Source organism: Esox lucius, chromosome 15 (genome assembly GCF_011004845.1).
Source record: "Esox lucius isolate fEsoLuc1 chromosome 15, fEsoLuc1.pri, whole genome shotgun sequence".
Lineage (NCBI taxonomy): Eukaryota > Metazoa > Chordata > Actinopteri > Esociformes > Esocidae > Esox > Esox lucius.
The window spans coordinates 16,485,651-16,513,369 of NC_047583.1; the positions used below are offsets into that span (position 1 = coordinate 16,485,651).

At 42.5% G+C, this 27,719-nt stretch overlaps 1 protein-coding gene across 4 annotated transcripts; it reads left to right on the top strand.

The window, feature by feature from the left end:
- The first annotated feature begins 980 nt into the window (after nt 1–980).
- Nucleotides 981–27,331, top strand: syt16 (synaptotagmin XVI). 4 transcript variants are annotated; one of them, XM_010878813.3, is made up of 7 exons: nt 981–1,230; nt 10,630–10,866; nt 14,498–14,713; nt 20,043–20,290; nt 22,346–22,807; nt 22,918–23,107; nt 24,471–27,331. In XM_010878813.3, exons 1-7 carry the CDS (start codon nt 1,218–1,220, stop codon nt 24,782–24,784), a joined length of 1,680 nt encoding a protein of 559 aa, XP_010877115.2. In that variant the 5' UTR covers nt 981–1,217; the 3' UTR covers nt 24,785–27,331. The 4 variants fall into 4 exon arrangements, with proteins under 4 accessions (XP_010877115.2, XP_010877116.2, XP_019909381.2 ...); XM_010878814.3 differs by having other exon boundaries at nt 10,687–10,866; XM_020053822.2 differs by lacking the exon at nt 981–1,230 and adding an exon at nt 12,259–12,562 and having other exon boundaries at nt 10,784–10,866.
- Nucleotides 27,332–27,719: the final 388 nt, after the last annotated feature.

A 27,719-nucleotide genomic window follows, 5' to 3' on the forward strand; every position in this document is an offset into this window, starting at 1 on the left:
ACCACCATGCTTCACTGTAGGGATGGTTTTAACCTTGGGATGGTACCGTAGGGATGGTGTTCACTTTGGGATGGTACCATAGGGATGGTATTAAACTTGGGATGGTACTGTAGGGATGGTGTTAACCTTGGGATGGTACCGTAGGGATGGTATTAAACTTGGGATGGTACTGTAGGGATGGTATTAACTTTGGGATGGTACTGTAGGGATGGTGTTCACTTTGGGATGGTACCGTAGGGATGGTATTAACCTTGGGATGGTACCGTAGGGATGGTATTAACCTTGGGATGGTACCGTAGGGATGGTATTAACCTTGGGATGGTACTGTAGGGATGGTACTGTAGGGATGGTATTAACCATACAATGAGTGGCACTTGGCATTCCGACCAGCAAATTATTTCATTATGATCTCAGTCCCTCATGACGGCATGTCAGATGCCTGTGGTGTGGCTTCTGTCTTGCCATCGACTGATGGGGGACTGCAGAGATTGTTGTCCTGCAGGGAAACTTATGGTTATGGTAGCTATCTAACTCACACATACTCAAACTAGGTATTTTTTTTCAATCCCAAGCGTTTATATCAGTTGAAACCAAAGCAAAGGCGCAAATTGTTCTGTCATGTGTGGTTAACTGGGTTGCTGGCTGCCAGTTGCTGACTATAAAATAAGATGGACAACTAGTCTGGCATTGGTGATGCTGAGGCAAGAGAAGATCTTGTAGCATGTCATCATAATGACAGCCGGAACCAAAATGAGAATTCCCAAGTGATTGTGGACTCCCGTGCCGTGGTAAGATAGGTAATTGTTTTTCTGTTATTTTGGGGTTGTTTATTTATGAAACCTTATAAGTAGATCACTTAGTGGACCAAAACCAGGTCAAAGACATTGTCCGTGTTCCCCTGTGACAGTGACAAATGTTTTTGTGGAAAACATTGTAAGTTTTTGCTGTCACTGTCATTTTAGAACATAAAAGGTCAGTACCTCGTTTTGATGCGCTAGAAATCGTGTGTTCGCCAATCGTCAGGGTGTTTGGAACCGTCCAACTAACCGTGCGTAAATACTGCTAGAGAGCTGGGCAACTGCAGAGGGGAGCGAAGAAACTGCATCCAGCATCCTGCTACCAGACAATATCTGTGCGGCAATGTATGGACAATGTCCAACGCGGATGCCACTATAACATTAATTCTACTCTAAATCGGACCTATAACAGACTCAACCATGGCCTCCGATAGTAAGTATCCAAATAGAGATAACGAACATATCTTTTTGAGCAGAGCAGAGGCAAGCGATACCGGCTAGTATCCTACAATTATTCCATGTTCGGCTGTTGACAAGCTCTCTTGTTTTAGTGCTACTGACTAATATGATTCAATTTTACAACGCTCTTACTGGAATACAATATAAGTACAATTATGTTTGCTGCGTCAGGCGTATGCTAATTAGCTACTACATTATTTCTTTTTCGGCTAACTTGGAAGTTGGAAAATACGATGTGCTCTTCAATTGAGCGGAGAATTCCCCTTTGCCTTGTTTTATTTTTTATATTTTGCAGCGATTTGGCCTTTTTGTTATTGTTGTTTACTCATCAGTGTCCAATGGGGTATATGTTTAATTAGGACACATGATATAAACTCGGTTAAGCGTTAAAGGCCTGCTTTGAGATCAATACTTGAATTGTATGTAGGTCTATTATGTTGTCCTCACATACACTGGCATGCAAGTAAAAATGCTATATAGCCTGCAGCCTTCGATGGAATTGAATGGTTGTTCTGGGTAAATGCATATTTGTTTATACATATAAGCCCATAAATATGCATGCCCCTCCAAGGCTATAGAAAAGGATGTTGAATAATAGTTGACAGTAACCGTAGGGACATTAATGAATGGTAGAATCCTTAACTGACCCAATACCCACAAACGTTCCTATCTTGTAAAAGTGCTCGATTAGTGTTATCTATTATTCCTTCACATTTCAATAACCTTTTTTTTTCTTTACTAAAGCTGACTTGCCCTGTATTTTCACGTATTGTAGTCAAGGAAAGATGTAGGTGGAGTCAAAACACCGTTAATGTAACTACAAGGCAGTTTTATTGTAACTGTCTGATGTGTACAGGGTACATCATGAGGCCAGGCACCTCTGTCTGAACCCAGCCGTTGGACATGTTACCTATTCATTATTACACTGTTTAATAGTTTTTTAGCCCAAATTAACCTTTTGGAGGCACCACCAGACCTGTTTGAAAAATGATTCTCGGTTAATTCAACTAAATTAAACTTTCTTGCATTCATAATTAATTTATTATTATTATTATTATTATTATTATTAAGACCTTCAAACTCGTTTAGTGAATTATATTATTTAGCACCCACCTGTTTGCAATAACACTTGATAAACACAGAATTACAAATTATAGGGGTTTATTACTATGCAAGCAAAACAGGATTTAGCTGAGATTGGTAAATGTAGGACACAATTTGTGTTACTCTAAACAGAAGCTTGGAACAAGGATTGTTCCCATTTGGCCGATCAACAGATAACAGCACAAGCTTTCAATTCATAAAACAACATGGTATCAGAATCTACCCAGACAAATAGGTTAATCAAATGAATCTAAATAAATCTATACAGGGGGAACACTGTTTTCTTTGGTGCTGGTGACTGAGTTCAGTATCATGTCTGCGGAATTATACTGTAAATGTTGAGTGTCCTGAATCTGATATTTTACATTATATGGTAATTTTACAATACACGATGCCCTTCATTCAGTGTTTGATATTTAATCTATATTTACTTTTGCCTGGTTCATCTTTGAGTTCTCTGATTGGAACATAGTTATAGCTTAATTGAGGCTCATAGTGGTAGCTTCTAGTAACTAATGGAATCAAAAGGCTGTTTTTAGCATAACAGGTGCTGTGGTTATGACATTGTCAGTTGGTAGATGGAGCCATGGTATACGCTTTGTTCTCTTTTGGTGGCTAGCGAAGCCTGAAGGAGGCCGACATTCCTTTATCCAAGTCATCAAACACTGATTTCCACAGATAGTTCAATCACATTAAGACTAACTTCTCAATTACCTACATTTCTTTAGTTGAGGAAAGGGATGGTCACAGTGCGACTCTTAAGTTTGTCCTCTGTCCCTATCCATCCATCTCTCCTGTCTGGTCAGCTTTGGCTTATGCAAAGTTATTCTCACTGTTTATTCACACGTTCCTGACACAACATGCCCTCCATGAATTAGTGTTTTGGAAAGAGAGAGATTTAGAGGAATCTAGATTGGAGATTTATTTAGTGATGAAAGGTTTCTCATCCCAGTTCAGTGTTTGTTGGTGCCTTATTTTCTCTGGCTGGGAGCCATCTGCAACCCAACTCCATTGTGATCATAAGGCCTTTACGTGTGTTGGTGGGGACATTGTTCCAATGTTGCTGAGTTAATTTGTTGGCGACCATGATTTGCTATTGTTTGTTAGACTGGAATCACTGGAATCTGGACGCTTTGATCAGTGTCATCACCTCGCTCAATGTTATTGTGTCTGAGAGCATTATTCAGGAAGGGTGTTTGGGCCAGTAGGACAGGAAGAACATTAGGAGAGACAGAGGGGGCAAGTTCCTCCACTCCAACACAATTCACAGAGGGAGGAGTTAGGCAGGTTGAGGAGAGAACTGATCCGATCCTGCGGGCAGCACAGCTGGATTGAACTCTGCCTGAACGCTCAGTGTGAGACATGGAGGGAGAGAGAGGACCTATTGAATCCCAGTCTACCTCCACAGGGCTGTCTCTACAAAAGTCTGCCTGGATACGTGAGCTGCTTTCATTATATCAGAACATCCTCTTTCTGCTTGGTGTTGGCTGATAACGAGATGCATGAAGATTGGTTGATTAGAAATCAGTAACTTTTTTTGGTTGATATACAAAAATGTTTAATATTGTAACCTCTATGTAGTTTGAATCTCCTGATATTTCTGATAAATTTGTGTAACTAAATGATAACTTTTGTGGAAGGTTAATTCTGCAGAGCTATCTTTTTTTATTTGATCCATTGATCTTTATGTGGAACGCCATGATAACAGTTTCAACAGAGGGTGCTATTGTCTTCAGTCTCTTGGGTTTACGGCTTTCTCTTTCTATAACATCAGTCAGAGCAGTTTGGGGAACAGTCTCTGGGACTGTGATGTAATGTATAGTATACTTAGATGAGACATGAAATGGCTCAGTGTAGAGTATTCATGCACAACCCTATGGACCCAGCAGAGGGCATCTGCACATCACCATTGTGACAGTGCTGATACTACTGAAACACTACTGAAGACCTTGATGATTTTCACTGATGAGCCAAAACATCATGACCACCTGTCTCTTATGCTGTTGGTCCTCTGCATGCCGCCAAAACAGCATTGACCCACTGAGGCATGAATGACGCATTATCCTGCTGAAAGAGGCCACTGCCATCATGGGAATACCATTCTCATACAGGGGTGTACCTGGTCTGCAACCATGTTTAGGTAGGTGGCACTTGTCAACTTAATGTCTGCATGTATGCCCGGACCCAGGGTTTCCCAGCAGATCATTGCCCAGAGCATCACACCCTCTCCGGCCAGCTTGTCGTCTTCCCACAGTGCAACCCGATGCCGACACCTCCCCGGGTAAACAGCGCGCATGTACACGTCCGTCCATTTGATGTAAAAGAAAACGGGACTCATCGGACCAGGCAACCTTCTTCCGCTGCTCCAAGGTCCAGTTCCGACGCTCAGGTGCCCATTGTAGGTGCTTTTGGTGGTGGTCATGGCCACTCCAACCGGTCTGCGGCTACGCAGCCCCATACGCAGCAGGGTGTGTTGTTACACATTCCTCCCGTAACCATCAGCCAACGTTGACTTCCTGTTGGTTCGGACCAGACGGGATAGCCTTCGTTGCCCTTGCGCATTGATGTGCCTTGGGTGCCCAACACCCTGTCACTGGTTTCCAGTTTGTCCCTCCTTGGACCACTGTCGGTAGGTACTCCCCACTGTTGACCGGGAGTACGCCACAAGCCTTGTCATTTCAGAGATGCTCTGACCCAGTCGTCGGGCCATTTCTCCTGCATCCAACACGTTGACTATGAGAACTGATTGTTTGCTTACCATCTAATCTACCCTGACCTTGACATGTGCCCTTGGTAGGAGATGATCAATGTTATTTGCTTCACCTGTGAGTGGTCATTATGTAATAAATATAGCCCACATGTTCATGATGATTGTTGCCTTTCACGACCCCTGGCTGTTGTTGTGCCTCCTGGTCCCCACGTTGGGTGCTGACCTTTGTCTCTGATTCATACTAATACACCTCCCCTCATCACTGAAGGGCTCTTGTTCTCCTGACCAGTGATGGCAAGACTGACAGGGAGCGCCTTGGTTACACGGGCCTTTTCTCTGTGTGGGCAAATACACTTATCACATTATTTAAGAGAGCCAGAGAGCCATTGGGCTGTTTCCAAGGAAACTGAACCGTTGCTGTGATGCTCAGGTGTGTCTGAGTTGAGAGATATGCTCTGTGGTCATTGGGTTTGAAGAGAAAACCTAATATGATATCCTTGGGTTTGGCCTCTTCAACCCTCTGGCCAGAAGCAGATTCTCTGTGTTCCAGGCACAGTATTTATCACAAACACCTGTTGGTGCCCTCATCTGCGACTATCTACATAGTCAGCAGTATACTTGACAATACAAATCAGGCTTGGAGAATGGCAACATACACAGCCCTTGCCTTGTCACAATTACACCTGCTACCCCTGACAAGAGGCCCACGTCCAGGAGCACACAGCAAACACAGAACATCCCAGTGCTGTTTCCTGCCCTGCCCCTCTCCATTATACCCCTGTGTGATCTACGTTTCACTCTCCTCAAACATCTTCAAGAGCTCTGATTCTACTGGAGTTTTCTGGAACTGATTAATGTTGCTTTGGCTCAATCTGTTAGTCCTGCCAGAGGGCAGCGGACTGGTATAGGAGATTTATTTGGATGAGAGAGGCGAGGTGCGTTTGAATGTTAATGCCTGTCTGCGCATGATCTTGTTTGATGATTCAATAGGAGCGGGCCTGCTGAAGTGTCAGTTAGGTTCTGTTGAAAGGAGTTTTTTTTCAACAAAATGTTTTCTTTTCTTAATATTCAGTCCATAGAATGGTTGTTTCAGAGTCGTTTGGAATTGTTGACATACTATATTAATGTAATGTTTGTACCTATAACTATAATTAAGAAATAATTAAAGTTGACATATTTACTCTGTTGGTAATGTTTACCCACCCCTTGAAAAAACATCACACTTCGCTGCCTTAAAATGTCTAAAATGGGGTTATTTAATATTTCTCCAGATAAGTAAATAACTTTCAATACATAAAATGTTTTAATAAAAAACAGAACATTCTTACAGATAATTAAATGCAGATGTATTCATTATATGTCTTCATACCCCAGAGTTATTTTTTTGTGGAAGCACCTTTGACAGCCTTTACAGCTATGAATAATTTGTGAAAATAGTCTACCAACTTTGCAGAACTCTTTGGGCAACATACTGTGTATCCATTGCTTTTTGTCAACATTTTTCAATAATATGGTAGGGAATCATTGATTGACATTGTTCATGCACATTTAAATCAGGATGAAGATTGGAACATTAAGGAAAGCTCCACACCTCTTGGAAAGCAATTCTGGTGTATCTTTGGTTGCGGGGAGGCATCGTCAGAATGGGTTTCCTGATATCCTTAATCTGTAGTGACTCCCTCTAGTGGTTTGGTACCTGCTAAGAAAACTAAGGTTGTCCGATGAGTGAACGTTTCCTATCATGGTTTAGCCAAAGTGGCTTCCTTCTTGGATGAGCCAGTTTGGGTAACATTCAATGTAACTCAACCACGGTAAAACCCTCTGCATTTCAATTATTGTAATTGCAGTATCGAGTTATGGGTATTTTTGTTTTTATTTATTTTGCTGTTATTTGACTAGTCATTTGAAGTCATTTGAAAACCAATTGTCATTTTTAATAATGGTCTGGCCAAAAGCATTCAGTTGCAAGATGACAGGTAAACACACAAAACAACATACGTCATGTTAAAAAAATTGAAGGGAATGAACATCAAATGAAACTGTATACAGAAATGCGATGCAAATAGCTTTGACAAATTAGGAGATCCTTCGATTATATGGCAGCTCGTATTGTATGCTGGGGAGTTTGTCAAGATCAAAATAAATGTAAAAGGAGCATAGCCCAGGTAAAACAGGAATACCAGCACCATTCATCTGAATACCTAATCCTGGCAATGACTTAAAGTAGCTTGAAAATCAGAGGTAATTACAAAATCATGTTGTAATTCTAAATTTGTAATTACATTTACTGAGCTTAAGTAAAAGGAAAATACCTGATGATATAATACTTTTCAAAGTATTCACTGTGGTAATGGCTGCCAAAGGGGCTTGCATCAAGTATTTACTCTGGAGGTAAGTAAATACTTGGTATAAAATACCATCAAAACTTTAAAATTGAGAAATAGGTTGTGTAGACCTTTTAGATTGCAATTTATGGTACCAATATTTTTAAAACTGCAAGAGGTGTGTCAACAATCCTTCCTGCAAAGAATATTTCTATGTACCGTCTGTATTACATTTAGTGAAAATCTCACATATCATGAGCTTTTTTCTGTTTCTCTTTAATATCACTCAATATTTAAACATTTGCTTGTTTATTATGCTGCTGACTTTTCCACACAGCTTTGAAGTGAAAACTGAGAGAGATAGGAGAGAGAACATTTTGATGTCAGGGTTATTTTCAATGACTGATAGAAAGCATGGTAATATTCCACCTCAACTAAAGGAGATCTGTTTTCAGAGTATAGTGTGTAATGCAGCGTTTTTAGATATTATCATTATTTTTACACAAATTTGGAAGCATTACTGGAATAAATAAAATGCTTCTATGTATTAAAATACTTCTGTGTATCAAAACCATTCGGCCAAATTGCCAAATGTATACTTTTTGATCATGTAATGAAATTTGGACAATACATTACCCTGTAATGCGGGCGGTTGAGGCTGTAGTTGCTACTGGTGAATGGAGCTCTGTGCCACAGTGGGTTAAACCAGACAAATAATCAGATAAATAAATCAGTGTTAAACAAAAGTTTTACACTAAATAGAATTTCAAACCTTCCCCAGTAGTTAACCCTGTAACTCATTAATTGGTCAGGCAGTTTCATTGGTCAGACAGTTTCATTGGTCAGACAGTTTCATTGGTCAGACAGACAATGTGTTTCAATACCATGATAACATGTCTGCAGACTGAAGGTTTTATCTTATTGATGACAATTCAGCTGCCACTAGTTTGGTGTTTCAAAGCACTTTGTTTTAAACAGTGTGTGTGTGTATGTGTGTGTTTGTTAGAGGCAGATTGCTCTGCTGAGTGCTCTGTGGGAGGACCAGGTGTCACCCCAACCCCCTGACCTAGGTCAATTTCCTGTCCATCTGTATGGGGACACAGGGGGCTCTCAGAGAGACATAGTGGACCCTCTGTGTGCAGGAGAGAAGGGAATCACAGTTATTTGGTTTTGGGTCTCATCACAAATCGTCTATGCTTAGCTTGGAGTGTATTATGTATGTAGGCTTATCATTTGATATTTACCAAAACAACCGAAACACATGAACACTCACAGTGTACACAGGTTGTAAGTGGGTATGTAACAGACCACAATAAGAGACCTTGGGGAGATAGGAGATCCAGGGGCTTAGTGAGAGAAGAGCTGTACAATACAACAGACCATTCTGAGGACAAGAGACATCATGGAATAATGAAGAAAGGAAATAGATGAAGGAATTGTATTACACGCTTCAGCGTTTCCTACACACATTCGCCCACGCACACCTACAGTAATCCTCCCAGTAGTGTTGACTTCATGCCATTTGAAACAGTTGTTTCTCCAGGGCATGCAGTCCTGGCAAAGCTCTTCTCCTTTCATTGATTCCATTCCACTTTGGAGGTTGCCATGGAAACAAAAAAGAAAGACATGACTCCCACTTGTACTGTACTTGTAGTCATGGGTTGGAGGAGGAGAGTCTGGTCATTGACAGTGGAGTATTTAACAGACTATTTTATGTCGCCATCTCAAACAGCTCACTGAACATGCCTATGCAGTATGCAGTATGCAGTATTCTGAAATTAAGTTTTACTACAGCTTTTGTTGCTCAATATGCTTACTAGGGCCATGTCTGAAAGTGTAGTTTGAAAACAATTGTGTGATACATAAATAGTAACATAATATTCAAACACTAACATAGTATTCAAATGTACAAAACTAAATAATAATAATATATCATTGTTTTTTTTGCAGATTTATCATTTTTAGCATTTTTTAAAAGATACCTCACTCATTATATGTAGCTTTTATCCATAGAGATGTATATAGATGCCATATCTGTTCTATTGCGTCTCTGAGTACATGGGGAGTGCCACAGAGTCCATCTCCATTTTGTGATTAAGGCCCAGCGGACTGTCTTCTGAAGCAAATACAATGACACTAGACTCAAATCACACCGCTTCAAAAAGTCTACACCAGAATCCTTATGCACCTGAAGGAATGCTCTCCAACATTATTCCTCAAAGGAGTTGCCAAACCTGGACGGTGCTGGCCAATTCCACCACATTCCTTAAGATCCGTAGGCTAATAAAGCAGTATTCACACCCCAGGCTAGAGATTATAAGAGTACATGACTTTGTAAGTTCACATTGATCATCAAGATATTTAAACTTTCAGAGTACCAGTCGGTCAAAGGATACAGGTATGAACAGGGGGGGCTTTAGTCAGTGACACGCATAAGAAGTGGCTTTTCCACTTTTTATTGTGTTACAACATGAAATCAAAGGGGATTTAATTAGGGGTTCTTACCATTGATCAACACAAAATCCATAATGTTGAAGTGAAAATTAAATCTGCAAATTGTTCTAAATGAATTACAAATATTAAACAGAAAATAACCACTACAACATCACCACTTACAACATTCAAAGCAAATTTGGAAAAAGGTTCTTCAAAAGCACCAATCAAGGGAAGGTTATAAGAATTTTCAAGGAATTTTCAAGTAAGTTTAAAAAGTGCTGAGGAAGGAATTCAACAAAAAGCGAAAGGTGCTGTAATATTTGCTTTTATTATATATTGCTTTAGTAAACTATATGAGCAAACTAGGATACTAGGTAAACTGTCTGAGAGAACAGCAGGGAATTAACAGTAACCCTATCAATACCTGGTGGTACAGACACTGTCTTGTCTTCTTGTACACATAGATAACCTTTTCATTGTGACCCTTTCCAATTGGGTAGGGAAGCCACACCTGTAATTACAGAATGTTTAGCATTTATTGGTTGATCCTTTCTGATAAACCGCTCCCTTTAATAAGGCATAGAAGGCACTCAGTTAGGACTACTTTCAAAGGGTGAAAGACGTTATAGGGCTTTCCGTGCTAAAATTGCTTTTTGGACTCTGCAGTCCTCTATACATCTCTATGCTTTTATCCTGTTATCTTAATTCAACAGAAACTGAAATGTGATTCTCTGACTAAAGTGCTGTTTATTCTGTCTGTGTCTGTATCCTGTGTGTATGACTGTGTGTGTGTGTTCAGGCTGTCTGTTTATGTGGTCTGATCAGTGTGTCTTTGTGTGTCCTCTCTCCCTCACAGTCACTCCAGAGGCTATTGGGTTCCTGTCTGCAGTGGGTGTTTTTGTGGTGTTTCTGGCCCTCCTCTTCCTCTTCATCAATAAGAAACTGTGTTTCTCCCGTGTTGGAGGTCTACCCTGTCTGCAGGAGCAGTGCCAAAGGAAACACTCTCGAAGCAAGCCGGGAGTCCGCCAAGGACTGGGTGAGTAAACTGGCTTGGTGTCTAACTGGTGGTTCTGAGCCTGGGACTGGCGGTTGTGAGCCTGGGACTGGCGGTTGTGAGCCTTGGGCTAACGGTCCTGAGACTGGGGCTAGTGGTCCTGAGCCTCGGGCTAGTGGTTCTGAGACTGGGGCTAGGGGTTCTGAGACTGGGGCTAGTGGTTCTGAGACTGGGCTAGTGTTCCTAAGCCTCAGGCTAGTGGTTCTGAGACTGGGGGTAGTGGTTCTGAGACTGAGACTAGTGGTCCTGAGCCTCGGGCATGCGGTTCTGAGACTGGGACTAGTGTTTCTGAGACTGGGGCTAGTGGCCTTGAGACTGGGCTAGTGGTCCTAAGCCTCAGGCTAGTGGTTCTGAGACTGGGGGTAGTAGTTCTGAGACTGAGGCTAGTGGTCCTGAGACTGGGGCTAGTGGTCCTGAGCCTCAGGCTAGTGGTTCTGAGCCTCGGGCTAGTGGTTCTGAGACTGGGGCTAGGGGTTCTGAGACTGGGGCTAGTGGTTCTGAGACTGGGCTAGTGTTCCTAAGCCTCAGGCTAGTGGTTCTGAGACTGGGGGTAGTGGTTCTGAGACTGAGACTAGTGGTCCTGAGCCTCGGGCATGCGGTTCTGAGACTGGGACTAGTGTTTCTGAGACTGGGGCTAGTGGCCTTGAGACTGGGCTAGTGGTCCTAAGCCTCAGGCTAGTGGTTCTGAGACTGGGGGTAGTAGTTCTGAGACTGAGGCTAGTGGTCCTGAGACTGGGGCTAGTGGTCCTGAGCCTCAGGCTAGTGGTTCTGAGACTGGGGCTAGTGGTCCTGAGCCTGGGGCTAGTGGTTCTGAGACTGGGGCTAGTGGTCCTGAATCGTGGGCTAATGATCCTGTGCCTGGGGCTAGTGGTCCTGAGACATGGGTTTGTGGTCCTGAGACTGGGGCTAATGATTCTGTGCCTGGGGCTAGTGGTTCCAATTCATACAGTATATTCAGATTGCTTAAGATCCTGGACTGCATCTTTAATGTTAATCATTAAGTCAGAGGAGGCTAAGCTTTACTCATCATTAGTCAGATACTCTGCAAACATTTCCCACAATCCCACAGTGAACTCTTTCAGTTGGATAGGGTGGTGTTTTTGACTCTGGCATTTTCTTGTAGTTCAGTTCCTTGAGCAAACATACTGCATGGAAAGGCAGTGTCAATATTTCTGGTTCATACTTTTCTCTAGGCAGAGTTGCGGTTCGTACTATTCTTCAGTCAGAGTTGAAGTCATGTCACTCTGAGGTAACATCTTTAAGGTGTGCTGTTATAAGATGAAGAAAGAAGATCCCGTATCAGAGGTCCTTACTTTGAAAGACTGGTTCATCCAGGTATCAGAGTCTCTGTCTACATTCCTACCCTCGGGACAGAGACAGGGCCAGACTGAGGAGGCTTTCCCTGCTGAGCCAGGAAGCAGCCAGGAGCTGTTGGATCCCTCAGAGCTCCAGGAGGGTTTAGGGCCCCTAACACCCAGGGCTGTTGTGACCTCCATGGACCCCCAGCAGAGACTGCAGGCTCTCCAGGCTCAGCTGGCCCTACGGGGCCTGAGTAGTCCTAGAAGCTCCTGTTCCGTGGTTGCTCCTTTGGCAAAGCGTCTGTCGATCATACCGGAGGACAGAGAGCAGGCTGGGAGCAGGGCGGGCTCATGGCACTCTGTTCAGGCTAGCACAACAGGTAAATGGGGTTATCTATCATTAAACTGGGTGGGTCAATATTTACTTGAGACAGGCGTACACACTGTATTCATCTTAAAATGGCTGGGTGGGACAATGATAAAACCAAGTATAGTGTAAGTAGACCTTACTCAGTTAAGTACTGTAGCTATCAGTCATTCAAAATAAAAGTGTAAAGTTTAAGTGTTCAGTGTTTGTACATTCTTTTGTGTGGTAGCAGTTGTACCCATCGTACATGTGTCACACATCCCCTTGAAGATTGTGAATAGAAAGTCTTATGTGAATTCTTACAATTCTGGTGTGTATGTTATGATGGTATAAAATGGGAGTTAAGGACATTGTATGCGCACAGCTCTGAGGGAGACGGATAACACCCAGTAAACACACAAACGTTAAGGTTACTTGTGAGCCTTTGTTCTGGTGTTGATGGCCAATGAAACAGCCTGCTTTCCCTCTGAACCCCTCACTGTACTGAATAAGGGCTGCTCTCTATAGGGACCCTCTTATTCAGAGTATTGACATCTATCTCCACAGGAAAGACAGGGCTGAGGTAATAACAGTCTGATTGCTCTGATTGTCTGCTCTTTGCACTGCGAACAGCATAATGAACACACACACACGGTTTTATAAAACTCAGCTCTAATGTAGGCATTAGTCAATTGAGATTGGCCTGCTTTTAGACGTGGGCTTGGAGGGTAGCCGTCTAAGTGAGCTTTCCATCAAATGGAGACAGAGAGGAATGAGAAATAGTCTCAAGGTCACTCTCTTCAGGAGTGGTTCTCCACCATATCCATACCTTGATGGCTTTGTTGTGCTGCTCTCTGTGCTGGCAGGTCTTCTTCAGCCTTCTGGAGATAAACCTGTTCCCTTCTTCTCGTCTGGGATCTGGCGGTGCAGTCTTGTGCAGTCACTAGGGCTGAATCGGAGTGATGAGTGCTCTGCAGTTATAATGATCAGGAAGTGAAAATGGTTCTGAGAGTGGAATGAGTGCACTGACAAGCCTTAGAGTGATTGCCCTCATGGTGGACTGCAGAGTTTAGAGTGGCACTGAGCTGTGGTCATAACATTCCAGTAGTGATGACCATCCAACTGAAGAAATACTACTCATCTCGTTATAGAAGTGTGTAGGAAACTGCAGGAGATTAATAAACTGTAGAAGTGCAACCCTGGTTTGAATGCATCAAGGCTACTGGAGTGATCAGTTCAGCGATTGGCTGAAATCAACTCACCTGGTCTTCCATGTTGGTTACATTTAAAGTACCTGCAGCCCTCCCAGAAAAGGGACTGTAGTTCTACAGTAAAACCCACAAATACTCTTCAGTTAAAATTGTAGCATAGACCACCGTTATATATACGACATTATACTTGTGTCAACTATAGTATTTTGTCAGGTAGGTTGCAATGAACATTAATGCCAAGGGTTAGACAGGTGTGGCTACTGTAGCCCTGGTGACACAGTGAGACATGAGTGGTGGGCAGGCCCACAGGACTTCAATCAACAGCCTCTTTTACACTTACTGGAGTCATCATGGGTTACCATGACGATATATAGTTCAGGTAAGGGACTTTCCGTGCTGGGTGACCAACACTAATGAGGGACTTGCTGGTGGAATTAATGGCGTCTAAATGCTTTGTTATTAAAGAGACAGAGGGGAACGACAGAGTTTTATTAATTCTATGAGGATGCACATCTGGCCTGGTCTCACCCCTATCTTTTCCTCTCCTCCCCCTCCTCTCTTCTCTTCTTCACTCTCCTTCACTCTCTTTCCTTCTGTCCCTTCTCTTCCCCTGCACTCTCTTCTGGTCTCCTCCTCTCCTCCCCTCTCCCCTCGCCTCCCCTACTCCTCATCTCCTTGTGTACCTGTGTGTACCTTGTTTAATGTAACCTGTGTGTGTGTGTGTGTGTGTGCGCGCGTGTGATCTGTGATCCATCCAGTTAACAGCTACGGAAACGATGAGGATCATTCTAGCTCTTCGGACAGTGAGGATGAGATTGTGAAGCAGTTTGGGATCTCTGTGTCTCGCTCTCAGAGCTTTCGCTCTACAGGAACAACTGAGGTTCTAACCCAGACTGCACTAGGACAACAGAACAGGTTCACCCGTCTACTGTCTGACCAGGAGGAGGGCAGCACAGAGCCTTCAGACTGTGAAGGTAAATGCATGCAAACGCACACACACACACACACACACACTTTACCAAAGCACAAAAGCTCACCCACCTGAAGATATTTACTTTTCAGGCATCTATTTCCTGTGTTTGAGGGCTGCAAAATCCACTCACTTTAACTTCCCTTAATTTATTGCAGCAATTCAGCATAGGTTGAATTTTAAGCAACTTCTGTAAATGGGATTGTTTTTTAGATTAGACATTATTTCACAAACAATATATATTTTGTTTCTATTGATGTTATTGATGTTGCTCTTAATTTCCTTCTCCTGCTGTCTTGTTGAAATATGCAAGAGAACGTGTCAATAAATGAAATGACTCATGAATGGCACATGAATGTCTTCAGGTTGACAGAAGTAAGGTTTGGCAGAGCTGGTTTTTGGTGGCTGCAACCATTAACATGGGAGCAGTCTAGTTAGCTTGCCTTCATTCCCTGTAATCCACATTATGTGCGAGTTAAAGGGAGTGGCAAGGATTGGAATTTTTGTTTAAAGGTTCAGCCCCATCACGTGATCATCCATCTAAAATCTCTCTCCTGCTGAAAAGTCCCACCTTGCAAACAAATCATTGGTTTAGAAGACATAATAAGAGTCTGATTCAATCATAATAACACAGACAGAGCAGTGCTTCCCCATCTCCAGACAGCCTGCTGCCCACCTGAACTTTATTTTGGTTGAGAATGTGATTGGTGGAGATGTCTAAGACAGGCTGAGGTGAGATCACTTCTTTTTAAAACGGTGTGTTAATTAAGGCAATTTCATTATGGTGATCATATAACCAGAGTGCCCCTCTCAGTCACTGGTAATCAGACTACTGTTCCGCCTTTTTGTATTTATTTATTAATCTATGTACTCACTGTATGCAAATGAGGCACATAGCATTTGATGTATTTTAAGAAAAATGTGAAAATACATAAATGTATACGGTATGTGAGTGCATTCTAAGAATGAAAAACAAATTGCAACTCTTATTCAGAATATACCTAAATTCTTCCTGAACTCTAGCCCAGGTCAGCTATACATCAGTCAGAATGTAAAATATTTTCTAAATTCTTTATTCATTGTCCAACTATTGCATTTTTCTCATTTTATTTTGGCCAAGGCAACACACACACACACACACAAAATCACAGATACAGACACACACACACTGTTTAAACGTGCACACAGATTAGATACACTCAAAACGTGTGCACCCCAAAATACATGGAGTCTAATCTACTCCTGCAGCATGTTAATAAATCAACACACTGCTCCAGACGCCAAACTAAAATTTATTCCCAGATTTCTGTCTGCAGAGAGCTCAGGGCTAAGCTTGATTGGACAACTCTGTTGGGATCAACACAGAGTCACATATCGCTTTGGGTCTATACATTAATTAATAACTAATGGACTAATGGTGGTTAGTGTGTTAGACATTTACAAAAAATGATTAATGTAGACCCTGGCATTACAAACTGTAGTTGTCTGGTCCAACCTCCTCCACCACTATTAATGTGGATTCATTCAAACCCACCATAGCAATGTGTATGCAGTACCTTTGCTCAGTAAAGTGTATCCCATACCCATCCGCGGAGCTCTACTTTTCAGCCACTTATTTCCTGTAGGCTATTTGAAGGCTATCCACTTGTCACTTAAATCTCACTGGATTCGTTGCTTTCATTTTACACGGGCAACTCTTTCCGACTCTTGCTTGTGCCGTTATTTTCCCAACGTTAACATAATGACTGCTGAAACGTTTATGTCAACCAACCCAGTGGTTCTGAGCTCTATGGAATACAATGCATCTGTTTGAACATCATCCCTTGGTCTGAGATTGACTTCACTGTCTCACCATTTACGTGACAAAAAGAAGACATTTTGCTGTATTATATATATTATACAGTTGTTACATTTAATTCAATTGAATAAAATACATACTGTATTTAATAAAGTTCAAATTGATTACAAATTAGACTGAAATTAAAGCAACTTCTGAAAACACTCAGATTATTGTGATATTGTTGGATCTCAAAAATGTGGTACATTATTTATAGGTATAGTATTTATAGATAGATGTGATCTAGCTCTGTAATGAACGCACTCAGATGACAAGGAGGTAGTTGGTCCCAAGCATAGGATGTTTATTATAAACCCAACAAAAGGAAAAATCAGAGGAGTAGGCTGTTTAGTATTCGATGGGCAGGTTGAAGGTCGGTACCCAAGAATCGGAATGAGCGGAGCAGATTTAACAAAAGGGATAATCCAAAAAGTTTATGGTCGAAAGGCAGGCACAGGTCAGGGCACAAGGAGGGTAGTCAGGCTTTCTATAACAAGGAGAAATTACGGCTTAGTATGGATGCAGACAAGACAAACAATACCTCACATTAGAAGCGAGACACCGCCCTGAACTAAATAGGGAACCCAGAACGAATGTGGTAAAAATTCAGGTGATTGCAACCCGAGGGGAGAGTTGCATTCATAGACACGTTGGGTTGTACCAGGGCCTGAATTGGCGAATGACATCACAAGATCCAAGCCTTTTGATTTTACATGCGTATGTTTCCTTCTCTTGACACATTTATTAAATTATGTAAGGAAACGTCAATAGCAGTAATAATGTATATAATACATTGTATTCCCATCAAAATGCCTGAACTCCATTAAGTCTTTGTCTGTGCCAGGCTGAAGAACACACACTGATGAGCCAAAACATTATGACCACCTGCCTAATATGCTAATAATATTGGTCCTCCGCCTTCCACCAAAACAGCATCGACCCGCCAAGGCATGGACTCATGAAGGTGTCCTGTGGTATCTGGCAACAAGACATTAGTAGCAGATCCTTCAAGTCCTGCAAGTTTGAGGTGAAACTGCCGTGGATCTGACTTGTTGGTCCAGCACATCCCACAGATGCTCATTTGGATTCAGATCTTGGGAATCTGGAGGCCCTGGTCAACACCTTGAACTCTTTACCATGTTCCTCAAACCATTCCTGAACAATGTATGCAGTGTGGCAGGGCATATTATCCTTCTGAAAGAGGCCACGCCATCAGGAAACAACATTGTCATGAATCCAGTTCCAGTTCCAACACTCATGACCCCATTGTAGTTGTTTTTTATGGTGGTCACAGGGGTCATCATGGGCACTCTGACCAATCTGCAGCTACGCAGCCCCGTACACAGCATGGTGCGACGCGCTGTGTGTTGTGACACATTCCTCCCATAACCATCATTAGCATTTTCTGCTGCAGTAAACCTTCTGTTGGTTCAGACCAGACAGTATAGCCTTCATTGCCCTTGCACATTGAAGAGACTTGGGCGCCAAACACCCTGTCGCCGGTTTGTGTTTTGTCTCTTCTCAGACTTAATGTCGGTAGGTACTCACCATTGCTGACCGGGAGACCCTACAAGCCTTGCCGGTTCAGAGATGCTCTGACCCAGCTGTCTGGCCATAACAATTTGGCCCTTGTCAAAATCACCCAGGTCTTTACTCCTGCCCACTTCTTCTGCGTCCAACACGTGACTATGAGAACTGATTGTTTGCCTACCATTTTATCTACCCAGACCTTGACTTGTGTTAGGAGATGATCAACGTTATTTGCTTCACCTGTCAGTAGTCATTATGTTTGGCTCATCGGTGTAAATGAAATGAGAGTTTGTTGACCATCAAAAATCTCCCAATGGTTATAAAAAGCTACACTCTTGAAAATACCCCTCTCCAATATTAGGGATAATTAAGAAATGTAAAACCACTGGAGCTTTGCAAAACTTGCCTGGAAGAGGGTGTATGTGTATTTGGACCCCATGTGCTTCATCTTGGGGTCCCTAAGGCTCCAAAACCACAATTAGACACCAACTCCATGCCAACAAGTTATTTAGAAAGGTTGCCAAAAGAAAGCCTCTGCTGTTTCTCAAGCCCAAACGTCAATGGCTGAATTTTACTATTGGAACTTCGATTAGAACCAGGTTTTATGGTTTGCTGAGAATAAAGTTGAGCTTTTTCGCAGAAAACACTAGAGGTGCATTTAGAGTAAAAAGTGCCATGGTCCTTCAAAAAAGAACCATGAGATTTTAGGCCAAACCCTGTCTGGCTCTACCAGGAGGAGTTTTTGGATATATCAGGAGGACAATAATCCAAAGCATACCTTCAAATCCACATAAAGAATGTTCCCTAACCATAAGATCAAGCTTTTGCAATGGCTATCACAGGTGCCTGACCTAAATATCTTTTAAAAACCTGTGGGGTGAGCTGAAGAGGAGAGTCCACAAGCGATGACCAATGGCTCTGAGAGTTCGGTAGGATCTGGAGAGTTTCTGTATGGAGGAATGGTCTCAAATCCTTTCCTATGTTCTTCCACCTCATCAAACATTATAGATGACTTAGAGCTCATATCTTGGCAAATGGACGGTGCACAAAGTACTAAATGCAGGAGTGCCAATAACTTTGGCTGGCATGTTTTTCAATAAAATAATTATTTCTTGTTGACAATACATTGGTTCTTTAACAACTTTCACTTAATTGATGGGTTGATTAATGTGAATTTTTGAGTGTTAGTATCAAGCTGATAAAAAGCAATAAAAAAAAAATCTCAGCCTTTTCAGTTCATATTTACCTAGGGTGCTAATTAGTCTGGAGGGCACTTTAGGTACAGAATCTCCACAACTGAGCTAAAATCTTAAGTAGCACAAGATCACAAACAGTCACACATTTGATGTGCGGGTAGCACTGATAAAGACTACAATTGTTTGTATGTCTGAAATCTTGTCAAGGGGTTTCAAAATGCCTCAGTGAACCATGAGTACGTCCTGGATGCCCTGAGCACATTTCCCTGCTCCTGCTAGCATTTGACTGATGGTGTTATGATATAACTAGTGATCCAGTCGAACCTAGGAACACACAACGCACACTGATGAGTCACATTATGCCCAGTTGCCATGGTGAGCACTCTGTAGTCATATAACAGTAAATCCGTCCTTAATGATACTGCATTGGTGTTAATTGCCGTTGATCAGCCCATGGTACAGTGTGTACAAGCCACCCTTTTTCAAGGAACAAGTTTGAACAAATTCTGTAATTTCTGTTCAAGTTTGACGCTGTGTATTGCTTCAGTTTTTGACATGTATTCGCATACTTTGCGATACACACAGTGAAATATGTTTCATAGGTTAGGTTTCCTGGTACTTTTTTTTTAATTACAGAAGTCTGTTCTGTCTTATATGTTGTATTAAAGGAACTATGTTCCATTGCATCGGTGCTATACAAGTATCCCGGTGTGAGGGCTGTTACCATCTCATGTATTGTATTCATGAAGCCCTGCTGTGATCCTCCCCAGACATGGATGGAGACCACCAGGACCCCCTATCGTCTGGGGATAAGAAGCGGGGCTCACTTAGGGCCCAGGAAACGACTGAAGGTATGGGTGGACCACCACAGGAGGGCTCATTGGACACAGCGGCCAGCCTGGTACCCAGCCAGAGCTGCCAGGCCACCGAGGGTAGCCTGGGGATGGAAACGGCCGTGGACAACCAGGGTTATGATAAGATGGACCCCACAGACAGCTCCTCCACATGGAGCCCCGAGGTACTGCAGCCAACAAGCTCCCGCTGGCACCTTGAGCTAATTAACCAATATTAAGGGCCCAGGGGTTTCCTGATTACATTTTGGGGTTATGAAACTCTCCTAGCAATAACATACAGTAGCATGGCTACACGTAGATTCAACATTTCTTCTCAAGGGAAATCTTGTTTGTCAATAACAGGCACCCCTGTCATTTAGCAATATATGGAAAAAAGCTATGCCTTTCCATATCTTTAAGACAGTCTATCATATCATTTTGACATTATCACAATATTGTGTCTGTGCCGTATGTGTCCCAGAGCTCCAGTATATTCCTTGGTTTCCATTACATTTTTAAAATAGATTTTTGGCACCTTTTATTTCCATTACTTATCATAAGTAATTTCCTCATGACCCTTGTATCTCTGCAGCAGACATACTATGGTATGGTAATCAATATGTTTGGAATATTAAATTGCAATACATAAAGAATGTGAAGATCACAATACCGATTGTATAGGCACCCAACTTTTGTGTTAGAAAATGTAGTATTTTGAGGTTCCCGACCCTGTGTCCATTATGCCATGCATTTGTCCCAGTTTCCCTGATTAATTCTGGGCATACAAAGACAAGGCTGGCTTGAGTCCCAGGATTATTGGGAACTGCACATAACTGCTTCCTTATGTCTAATAAATATTGATGAATGTGGCCCAACCTGTGGCTGTAAAGCGTTACTTAGTGTTGTTTATTAATCATTGGCGTGTTAGTGTAATACTGTGCTAAAGCACTGCTGTGTCATGCTTGATTATGGGCCCAGTTTGAGTGAGGTGAGAGCAAGTGGGCGAGTGATGCTGGCTAGCACTGCAGCTAGGCTTCCAGCACATTTCACTGTCTGCCCAGGCCCAGACCCAGGCGAGCTTTTGCGACAGCTTGTTGCTGTACATGTGTGAGTGTGTCTGTGTATTAAGGGCCCATGTTCACACAGTGAGGTTGGAATAAGACATTTACACTTTTCTAATAACGTAATTTAAGTGTAAGAGCTGTTTGAAAAGGCTGGTTGAAATGTCATGTTTTTTCTGGCTGCCAGGTGACGTAACTTCTAAGTTAACAAACCAACAAGGAAGACAGTTCCAAACCATTCTCTTAATAACAGTTTTCTAATAACGTATCCCTCACCACTCTAAGACAGTAATATCATTTTTTTCTTTACAATCACAGCTGCTTAAAAATGAATTGATTTCAAGACAAAACCGTTGTGTATTACACCTTTAAGATAATTCTACATCATATTGTGTTGGATCATTTGAGTCAAGGCTAACCTTGGAATTCATGTTACCTTGTCAGGGAATGTATTGTGTGCTGGGGCAGGATACAGCTTGAAGGAGCACATGTTGCCTGATGTGTGTAGTAAATTGTAACCATCACTATGATTATCTTATCTGTGATCAGTGGTTGCCATGCCAACGCCTATACTCTGCATGCTCTGTCAACATGGTGACACAGTCTATGCTGTGTGTACTGACCAAATCAAGATCTGCTTGCCTGGGGTGCATTTTCTTTTCAACAGCATGATCCATCTCTGGCTGATACACACGCACACACACACACACACAAACAGAAAAAAATACAGTAGATCCATTTTACACAATTATCTTTCTTATATGTTTATTTGGTAGGAGCATGATAGCAGTTGTCCAAAAATCTATCTGGTGAGCCTCTTAAACTAACATTCCACTTCCTGTGTGCACATTGACATTCAGTACAGGGTGCAGAACATAAAAACACTGGGACCCAGACTATCAGTGATGGGACCTAGACTACCAATGATTGGATCCATACTATCACTGACGGGACCTAGACAATCAGTGATGGGACCCAGACTACCAGTGATGGGACCCAGACTACCAGTGATGGGACCTAGACTACCAGTGTTGGGACCCAGATTATAAGTGATTGGACCCAAACAAACAGTGATGGGACCTAGTTTACCAGTGATGGGACCCAGACTACCAGTGATGGGACCCAGACCCAGTGACTTTGAGTTTGACTTAAGTTTTTTTTTTCTGTTTCCCCTCTTAGCAGGAGCATCTCACTGTTGAGGAGGTCCACTCTCGCCCCCCCAGCACCACTCCTCGCCCTCCCATCTCCAAATGTGGTGATCTAGAGGTCATCCTGGACTACAAGGCCGCCTCTCAGAAGTTGTTGGTTACCGTGGTGACAGCACAGGACATTCCAGATAAAGGACGCAGTGGGATGGATTCATGGCAGGTGCACGTGGTCCTGCTCCCGGCAAAGAAGCAGCGCTATAAGACCTCCGTCCAGAAGGGTTCAGTGCCCGAATTTAATGAAACCTTCCGCTTTTCCCGTCTGGACCCCTCTGAGCTGGGCGCCTTAGCCCTGCGCTTCCGCCTCTACGCCCTCGGGGGGCGAATTTCCCGCGAGCGAATGATGGGGGAGAAGGTGTTCCGTCTTGGGGGGCTGAGTTCAGAGTCTAGAGAGATGGAGACCACACTGGTGCTTGAGCCCCGCAGCAACATGAAGGTGTGAGGACCAACCCCCCTAAACCCCGATGAAAACAGAACGCAATACTGCTAACCTGTTACTGTATATGGATTAAACATCCTGGTGTGTGTCTTTCTCTCACGCTACAGAGTATTGACTCTCAAGTCAGCTTGTCCGGGGTGTCCCAGAGTGACAGTGCATCCTCCACCCAGTCCCTGACCCACGGGGGCGTTCCTGAGCTGCTGGTGGGCCTGTCCTACAATGCCACCACTGGACGCCTTTCTGTGGAGCTTATCAAGGGAAGCCACTTTCGCAACCTGTCCATCAACAGGCCGCCTGGTGAGCAGACAACTTGCAGGCACATTTTAACCGTCATACGTACAATCAGACATATCAGCACAATATATACACTCACCTAAAGGATTATTAGGAAAACCTGTTCAATTTCTCATTAATGCAATTATCTAATCAACCAATCACATGGCAGTTACTTCAATGCATTTAGGGGTGTGGTCCTGGTCAAGACCATCTCCTGAACTCCAAACTGAATGTCAGAATGGGAAAGAAAGGTGATTTAAGCAATTTTGAGCGTGGCATGGTTGTTGGTGCCAGACGGGCCGGTCTGAGTATTTCACAATCTGCTCAGTTACTTGGATTTTCACGGACAACCATTTCTAGGGTTTACAAAGAATGGTGTGAAAAGGGAAAAACATACAGTATGCGGCAGTCCTGTGGGCGAAAATGCCTTGTTGATGCTGGAGGTCAGAGGAGAATGGGCCGACTGATTCAAGCTGATATAAGAGCAACTTTGACTGAAATAACCACTCGTTACAACCGAGGTATGCAGCAAAGCATTTGTGAAGCCACAACACGCACAACCTTGAGGCGGATGGGCTACAACAGCAGAAGACCCCACCGGGTACCACTCATCTCCAAATCTCCAAATAGGAAAAAGAGGCTACAATTTGCACGAGCTCACCAAAATTGGACAGAATGTTGGAAGAATGTTGCCCGGTCTGATAAGTCTCGATTTCTATTGAGACATTCAGATGGTAGAGTCAGAATTTGGCATAAACAGAATGAGAACATGGATCCATCATGCCTTGTTACCACTGTGCATGCTGGTGGTGGTGGTGTAATGGTGTGGGGGATGTTTTCTTGGCACACTTTAGGCCCCTTAGTGCCAATTGGGCATCGTTTAAATGCCACGGCCTACCTGAGCATTGTTTCTGACCGTGTCCATCCCTGTATGACCACCATGTACCCATCCTCTGATGGCTACTTCCAGCAGGATAATGCACCATGTCACAAAGCTCGAATCATTTCAATTTGGTTTCTTGAACATGACAATGAGTTCACTGTACTGAAATGGCCCCCACAGTCACCAGATCTCAACCCAATAGAGCATCTTTGGGATGTGGTAGAACGGGAGCTTCGTGCCCTGGATGTGCATCCCACAAATCTCCATCAACTGCAAGATGCTATCCTATCAATATGGGCCAACATTTCTAAAGAATTCTTTCAGCACCTTGTTGAATCAATGCCATGTAGAATTAAGGCAGTTCTGAAGGCGAAAGGGGGTCAAACACAGTATTAGAATGGTGTTCCTAATAATCCTTTAGGTGAGTGTATTGTTTTATTTTTATAACCTCTTATTTTGTACATTTGTCTCTCTTGGTCTGTTTTCCTGTTTCCCCCTCAGACACCTATGGGAAGCTCACTCTGCTCAACTCGGTGGGCCAGCAGGTCTCGCGGTGTAAGACGTCAGTGCGGCGGGGCCAGCCCAACCCGGTCTACAAGGAGACCTTCATGTTCCAGGTGGCCCTTTTCCAGCTGTCTGATGTCACCCTGCTGGTGTCCATCTACAGCCGGCGCAGCATGAAGCGTAAGGAGATGGTGGGCTGGCTCTCCCTGGGCCAGACCAGCAGCGGGGAGGAGGAGCAGCTGCACTGGGTGGACATGAAGGAGTCTAAAGGCCAGCAGGTCTGTCGTTGGCACGTCCTCCTGGAGGCCTAGAGTACAGCATTACACAGAGAGGATCGGGAGAGGGCCGGCAAGGAATGTATTGGTAGTCCAGGACACTTGTCACCTAGTCACTCATCTGGTCATTCATGGGAGCGGAATGAGTTAGCCTCCTACAGTCCAACAGAGAGAGATTTATCCCACTCAGAGCTCCCAGGCAGACAGGATAGACTGTTTTTACTGTGGTATCAAACAAAAATCGGTGTGTTGTTATGATTGTAGTTTTGACATCTTAAGAGTATACATCTTTTAGTAAAATGCACAAAGAAAATAGAAGACTTATATCTTCAGTAATTTTGTATTATGCTAAATACAGACTACGTCTAAACTTTTGGATTTCATGAACACTGAAAATAAATATTCCTCATTTCTAGATTTTGGAATTGTATAGTTGAGGTTCATTTCACACTGAATCAGCATGTATTTGTTCTTTATCATACATGGTAACTGTATCCATCACTATTACTCATCACTTCTCCCCTTCCTTTAAGAGAAGTAGCTGAAGGACACTTAAATCAATTCAGTGACACAGACTTTTTCATGTCATCTCATTGATTTTATGCCTAGTTGAAATCAGATCTGCGATAACCAGCAACAACCAACTCCAGGGGTGCTCCACCAAACAAAAAGTTTAGTTTTGAAATGTTTCAGTGAAAAAAGGCATACAAAATTGAACAGAGGGACTTACCTGAAAAGGTTCAATAGGAAGTCTGACTAAACGTTTCACAACTTAGTCGTTGTAGGTTGGGAATGAATAGTGTACAGACTTGCAGATTAGATCATTTTGGCAATATGTTGGATGTAGAACTGTGTTGGAGCTGTCAAATTGTGTCAGAAAGGTTGTTTGTGTGGTCATTGTCACAAAGCCACACCCGTCCCACTCATGTGAAATGTATTGAATGGATGTGCAGGCTAGAAACAGTGACATTTCTGAATGGGGTTTCTGACTGTTGTAAGGTTCATTATGGATTTGATATTAAGCACAACCTGTTCGAAAATAGCATTCTAGTTCCTTCATTTAGTTGGAATGATGATGGCCTTGGCCTTTTTATTGCCTTCCCAGGGCAAGACAATATGTCCATGCTTAAATGACAAGAGGCTTTAAATATCCCAATGCATCTGTTAATAACATTATGCCAAGAATGACCCTCCCTGGCAGTGTATTATTTTGCTCTGCTAATTGGTAGTTACAGTCCTTGGACTGATGGTGATGATGCACCTTCATTAATTCTAGTTGCTGCTTCTGGGAAATGACATTTGTTTATCTATCCAGTGGGCCTCTGCCCCCTAGGTCAGAGGCTCCTCCCACCAATGGAGGACAGAGAATTGTCTCATATATTATGTTTTAACTTTATACATGCAAATATTTTTTATACTTGCAAATATTTTTCCTAAATATTTCTTCTCTCTCCACATAGAATTTTATTGGCCTTCTAATTTACTTTGTTCTTCTTTACTGTGAGGTTCTGCCTAGTTGACCTCTATTTCTGATTAACTATCTTAAGTAGTCTTTAATGACATACTGAGGTGGACAGTTAGTCAGCATTATGATCTGCCATCCCTCAGACTTTCTCTGAAGGTCCATGACCAGTCAGGGATTACGGAGTATTGAATCCCATGACCTTTACAACCACTCCATCAGTTCACATATTAGGTCCCTTGGTCATCCTCCTCAGTCAAATCACCAGGGGCTGACTCTGTCAGTCAAATCACTAGAGGCTAACTCTGTGCTGCAAATGTCAGTTTCCACTAATCAAACTAACATCACATGTGATTCTCCCAGTGATTACACAGGTGAACATTTACATTTGATGTGTAACTATATGGATTTCTTGTAACTGAGTGGCTATCTTTGAATTGCCTATATTTGTAAAATGTTTACATTTGTATCACAGGTTAAAACACTTTTTATACTAGCGTAAACATTTACTTTGTAAGTCATTGACATAGGCATGGCATGTAAGGCACTGTTTTTGATGATATTTAGATGACAACATTTAGCAAATAGATGGACTATCCTCTACTTTAAGAAATCAATCTAACTGAACCTGATATGACAGGTGTACTTTACATGTCATTTTTATAACATAGGTTTGCGTTAATGACTTGCATTAATGAATTCCATTTGTTAACCAGGATTATCCACCAGTCACAATGTATTTAATGCATGTCAAGAGTTGTACATAGTCCCTTCATCTAGTGAATAAGAAATGCAGAGAATGTTCTCTGAATGTTACTACAGCATGCTTGTTTTTAGCTTCCAGATATTGAGACTCGAATAAAGTGCCTGTAGCGTAAGGTTAAAGCCAGTATGGGGTGAAATTGATCATAACAATCAATACAATGTATAAGTGTATAATCAGCCATGTTTACTCTTTCTGTAAGATGCAGCTGTGTGCATGGCCTGTTGATATGTTCTCATGCGTATGTAATCAGTGCCTGCAGCACGCATGCAAAGAATGACAATTTATACAGATTACTTTTGTACATACCAGTATTAGTTTTGCTCTTGTCAAATAAAAATCCATGTTGTAGTAAATTGTTCTGCCCTCTAGTTCTTGGGTTTTCTTGCTTAGTTATGTATTTAAGTGATGGTCAACAACTGTACACAGTTCATCCTATAGTGTGAAACCCAGCACACTCATTATCAAGCTCATGGGCAAGATTTAAGAAAGAGTAGAAAATATATTTTGGGTTTATAAGTGTTTTTGGATGTGATTAATAAAGTCCATTTAGATGCTTGATTTGTATATACAGTAGGCCAAGTATTAAAAGCTATTTATTTCTCATGTCTGGGTTATCATAGCATCTGTTAATATAAAATAGCCCTGGATTTAAATCTGAAATCTAATAATTACACAACCAGTCAGTAGGTTGTCCATTCAGGGTGAGAGAGAGGGAGGTTTGGAAACCAAGGAGCAGAGGAGAG